Source organism: Cebus imitator, unplaced genomic scaffold, assembly GCF_001604975.1.
Source record: "Cebus imitator isolate Cc_AM_T3 unplaced genomic scaffold, Cebus_imitator-1.0 Scaffold80, whole genome shotgun sequence".
NCBI lineage: Eukaryota > Metazoa > Chordata > Mammalia > Primates > Cebidae > Cebus > Cebus imitator.
In genome coordinates, this window is record NW_016107395.1 from 3,042,185 (window position 1) to 3,047,032 (window position 4,848).

Here is a 4,848-nt window from a genome sequence, read left to right on the forward strand (position 1 = left end):
GATCTCGGCTTACTGCAAAATTTGCCTCCCGAGTTCAAGCGATTCTCATGCCTCAGCCTCCTGAGTAGCTGGGACTACAGGTACACACCACCATGCCTGGCTAATTTTTTGCATTTTTAGCAGAGACAGAGTTTCACTATGTTGCCCAGGCTGGTCTTTGAACTCCTGAGCTCAGGCAATCCACCTGCCTTGATTACAGGCAACCACTCCTGGCCAGTGGCAGCAGTTCTAAAATTAAAAACGAGCTAAGTCCTTCTCCTTCTGGAGTCTGGAAAATCGCTTACAGAGCCCACTAGGATCAGGTGCTCCGTCCTGTGAGGGTTCACATGATGCACTAGAACTTACAGGCATAGTTAGCAGTGTTAGCTGAGTTTGGCTGATAAAATTCTAACTTCTCAGCTTCTTTCCATTTTTGAAAGATAGAAGAGAAAGGTATGGAGGACCTTTGGGAATTGTGGGGACAGTGGGAGTGCCTTTCATGCATTGCTGGGAATCTGTTGAGATCTGTCGAGGAATGTGGCGGAAGTAGTTGCTGAAGCCTTAGTTACAGCAAAGCCCAGACACTTTACCCAGCCTGGTTAGAACTGGCAAAAAGTGGCCATCTGTGAAGACCACTGACCAAAGAATTCATAGTTATGGCCACATCTGCAAGCACAAGCCTATGTGATAAAGATACTATGGCATTTTTCTTTCTTTTTTTTTTTTAGAGTCACATATCATGTATTTTAATTTTCTTGAGAGGTGCACCTGGCAAACATGAATCTTGTGTTCACTCAGTCAGCTTCAGTTCAGAGGGCTCAGTGGATAAGCATCCTGCTGCAGTGAATAGGATGTCAGTGTGTTTGGTATGACCTGGTGGCTAAATGTAAGTCACCATTGTACTGTACAGTATTTTAGGTAATTTAAGGGAAATTCAAAGATAACTGAGTTACTTGCACTTTTTGCTGGACATGCTGACTTAGAAGATAACCTTCATCTCAGATATGACTTGATTCTGTAGCAATATGTGTGTGTGTATTTAACCTTTCCAGCTACTTGATCCCCTTAAGGATCAAATAGATTATATGACCTAGGCTTGGAATTGAATAGTGAGTTTAGAACTCCAATTTTAGTGGAAAAATGGATTAAAAGTTTTAAATGCCTGAACTGGAAGTGAATTTTGAGCATCTTCTGTAAGTAAAGAACTTGGCAAATAAATTATTTGTAGATGTTTACATATAACTTATATTTCCAGCTCTTTAGATTAGTGTTTTTTAATGTTTTTCATGTTTAAAAGACAAAGAGTTTTTTTTTCCTTGGCATGTAAAACATCCTATTTTCTTTTTTCTTAGTGATTTGCCTTCAAGGAAATTGGGGAGTCTGAAAATTGGGAACGCATATCAACATGGCAAACCTACTGAAAACAGTGGTGACTGGCTGCTCGTGTCCTTTACTTAGCAATTTGGGGTCCTGTAAGGGTCTACGTGGGAAGAAGAATTTTTTACGAACATTTCATACTCACCAAACCCTGCGGTGTAAAGCCCCTGTAAAACAAGGTAAAGTCTCACTTCAGTGAATGTAAATGAAACCTTAAGTCATAGGAACTAATAGGTCTGATAATAGATAAAAGGAAAAGCCATGTAGTTTTATGGTCTGATGCTTGTGAGTGATCATTATAAATAAAAAACAAGTAAGTGCTGTCATATTTTCCATGTACTATAGAGGTTCCTGATTCACAGTGCTAACAGAGAAGACAAGGTAATAGAAAAAAACAAACAAAAAAGATAAACCAGTTGAGTTGTCCCTGGAACCTATTGCTCATAGTAACCATTTTTCCTAGAAGTCCTTTCTAATTCCTTGTTAGTATTGGAGAATTGTACCATATACACCTCATCTATGCTCAGGAATTAGGAATTAAGTATATTAATTGGTCTACAATTTAGTAAGTAGCAGTTTGATTGCAGTTGCTCAGGTGAGAAACCCTGCAGTCATTCTACTCTCCTAGTAGGTATAGGTCAGCTCTCCTTGTATCTATAATCTGTCCTCTTCTTGCCATTGCTACATTTATCATCTTGGTCCAAGCCATCATCATCTGTCATCTGGATTGATGTACCAGCCTCCTAAATGGTCCCTGTGCTTTTTACCTCTGCCCCCTACAGTCTGTTCTGCACAAGACAGTGAGAATTATCTTTTTAAAATGTACAATCATGTTACTCCTCAACTCAAAATTTGCCACTTGTTTCCTAGTCCTTATAGAAGAAGATGTGAAGCCTTCCAGTGGCCTGCAAGGCCTTCCCTGATAGGACGTCTCCTTGCTTCTGTTCTGGAGTACCGGCCAAGAGGAGGAGAGGCTAAATGGAGCCCTTCTAAACCAAGTCAACTCTCATTAGTCTTGGCCAGAGACCATCCCAGTACTTCTATCACGTCACCTCACTGTGCAGAGCTCAGATATGTAGCTGTTTATAGCTGTGAGGGACACTCAGATGTTTTATCTTTTATTCTAGATGGCAACATACCCAGCTAAAAATAACATTTTCTTACTAAGGTGGAGGAACAGGATGGATATTTGAGGGGCAACCTTTATGACACAGAATAATGCCTCTTTTGTTTTTTTTAAGTTTGTAGGACTATTTGTCTATTCATTAAGGACCCCTTAACTGCTAGGTGTTGTGAGATCTTATGTCTCACAACGTAGATATAAGATATAAAATCTATAAAATAGATTTTATAGCCTCTTTTCTTGTACTCAGATGACAAGTCACAATTGGCAGGGTATCCCTGTCCCTACGAGCTTCCAACTTTATCTTCAGATGCTTTCTTTTAAACTGCTCTGGAAAGCCAGATTATCCTGTGTATTAAAATTGTGTATAAAATAAAGGTAAATAACTGTGTTGAAGACATGAAAATTGTCCTTGTGAGTAAATCCTTGGACATCAAGATCTCACTGGTTCTTGAATATTTCCTAATTATTTTTTATCTCTGAGATAAGGAGGCTGTTTTTTCCTTAATGTAACTATAAGTTCATTACCATATTGAAAAGTATAGTAATTCCAGTTAGTCAGTATTCATATTTTTTCAACTGTTTTTCCCTTCCTCTATCCCTCCCTCTTTCTTTTCCTCCCTCCCTGCCTACCTCCTGCCTTCCTTCCTTCCTGCCTCCCTGCCTTCCTGCTTCCCTGCCTACCTTCCCACCTTCCTGCCTTCCTGCCTGCCTGCCTTCCTGCCTGCCTGCCTTCCTGCCTTCCTTTCTTCCTGCCTTCCTTCCTTCCTGCCTCCCTGCCTACCTTCCTGCCTTCCTGCCTTCCTGCCTGCCTGCCTTCCTGCCTTCCTTCCTGTCTTCCTTCCTTCTGCCTGTCTGTCTGTCCTCTTTTTCTTTACAGTTGGATTGGTCCAAGAGTGATCCAAACAGGGGCCACATAATATATTTGCTATATCTCTTTTGTCTCTTTTTATCTATAAGTTCACCTCTTCCTTCTTCCTTTTAATATACTGAATAATTTCATTGTTGCTCTTTAGAATTTACATTATAGGTTTGGCTGATTGAATCCTCTTGGTATTGTTTAGCCAGTTTCTCTGTCCCTTATATGTGCTCAAATTATCTCATATTTGGTCAGTGCAAGCCCTTTCACATTGGCTTCTAAATCGTTTTGACATGACATCAGTCATCTTTGGTAGCTTTCTTGCTTTTGGCATATAGAGCCTGACAACTCAAGATTGTCAGATAAGTGAACATGAGATAAGTATATGTGATTTAGCTTTATATGTCAATCTAAATATTGGCCAGCTTTCTATTATTTTCCTCCCTTTCCTTCAAGTAAGGAGTAAGATTCAGTATTATTTGCCTTTTGTGTACTATAAATTATTACTATATAAATAGTGTGGAATCTAAGACAGTGTTCAAATTTAGGTCTGAATTAATCTCTCTAAAGTCTTACTTAATAAGTTACTCTGTAGGATAATTTCATTCATTTTAAAATTATAAATATTCAGATCTTAGATTGTAAAAATGGATTTCCTAAGCTTTAATAAACCTTATATAGAAACAGATACTCTTTATTAAAAGATGTTTATGCTCGCATGTTAAGTAAAACCTCAGGAGAAACTGATGTCCTGTAGTTAAAGATGGTCTGGACCATATCTAAATATAGCATTGTACTATATAAGCTTTTTTGGGTTGCAAGGAACAGAATCACACCAGATTATATTTTGTGATGAGGGTTTACTGTGTGGATTCTTGGCAAGTAAGAGAGCCCAGAAACCCCCATCTACTCCTTGGATAAGTGGAACGTTATTTGTAGATTTCATGGTTGTGACCCAGCTTCTCTCTTTAAATATCTACTACTGATGTTGCTGCTGCTGTTACGTTGACTTCCCTTTGATTACCTCATAGCTGTGCTTACAAATAACATTTGCACTGATCTATTCTCCTTGTCCCTTCTGTGGGTCTCCCATTCAAAGTCCTTGAGAGAGAACCCAGTGGTTTGAGTAGTCACTGGCCAACATAGAGTGTCCTTGGACAGAGTTCCTGTCTAAATTATCTCATAAGCTGCGGCTGCTGGTTTTCCTCGTCTGCCCTGTAGATGATTATCTTTGACACAGTTGCTGATCTCTCGTCTAAGTGGCTGAGTGTATACAGTCTTAGGATATAGGCTAACGCCTATGATCCCAGCACTTTGGGAGGCCGAGGCGGGTGGATCACGAGGTCAAGAGATCGAGACCATCCTGGTCAACAAGGTGAAACCTTGTCTCTACTAACAATACAAAAATTAGCTGGGCATGGTGGCGTGCAGCTGTAGTCCCAGCTACTCGAGAGGCTGAGGCAGGAGAATTGCTCGAACCCAGGAGGCGGAGGTTGCGGTGAGCCGAGAT

General features: G+C 40.1%; 1 protein-coding gene across 2 annotated transcripts in view; it reads left to right on the forward strand.

Annotated features, from left to right (window-relative positions):
* NNT (nicotinamide nucleotide transhydrogenase) overlaps window positions 1-4,848 on the forward strand; it is a 93,100-nt gene that overhangs the window by 4,416 nt on the left and 83,836 nt on the right. For both annotated transcript variants that reach the window (XM_017533178.2, XM_017533179.1), the window contains exon 2: window positions 1,332-1,535. In XM_017533178.2, coding sequence (XP_017388667.1) covers window positions 1,385-1,535 — 151 coding nt within the window. In that variant the 5' untranslated portion in view covers window positions 1,332-1,384. The remainder of the gene's footprint in view (window positions 1-1,331; window positions 1,536-4,848) is intronic.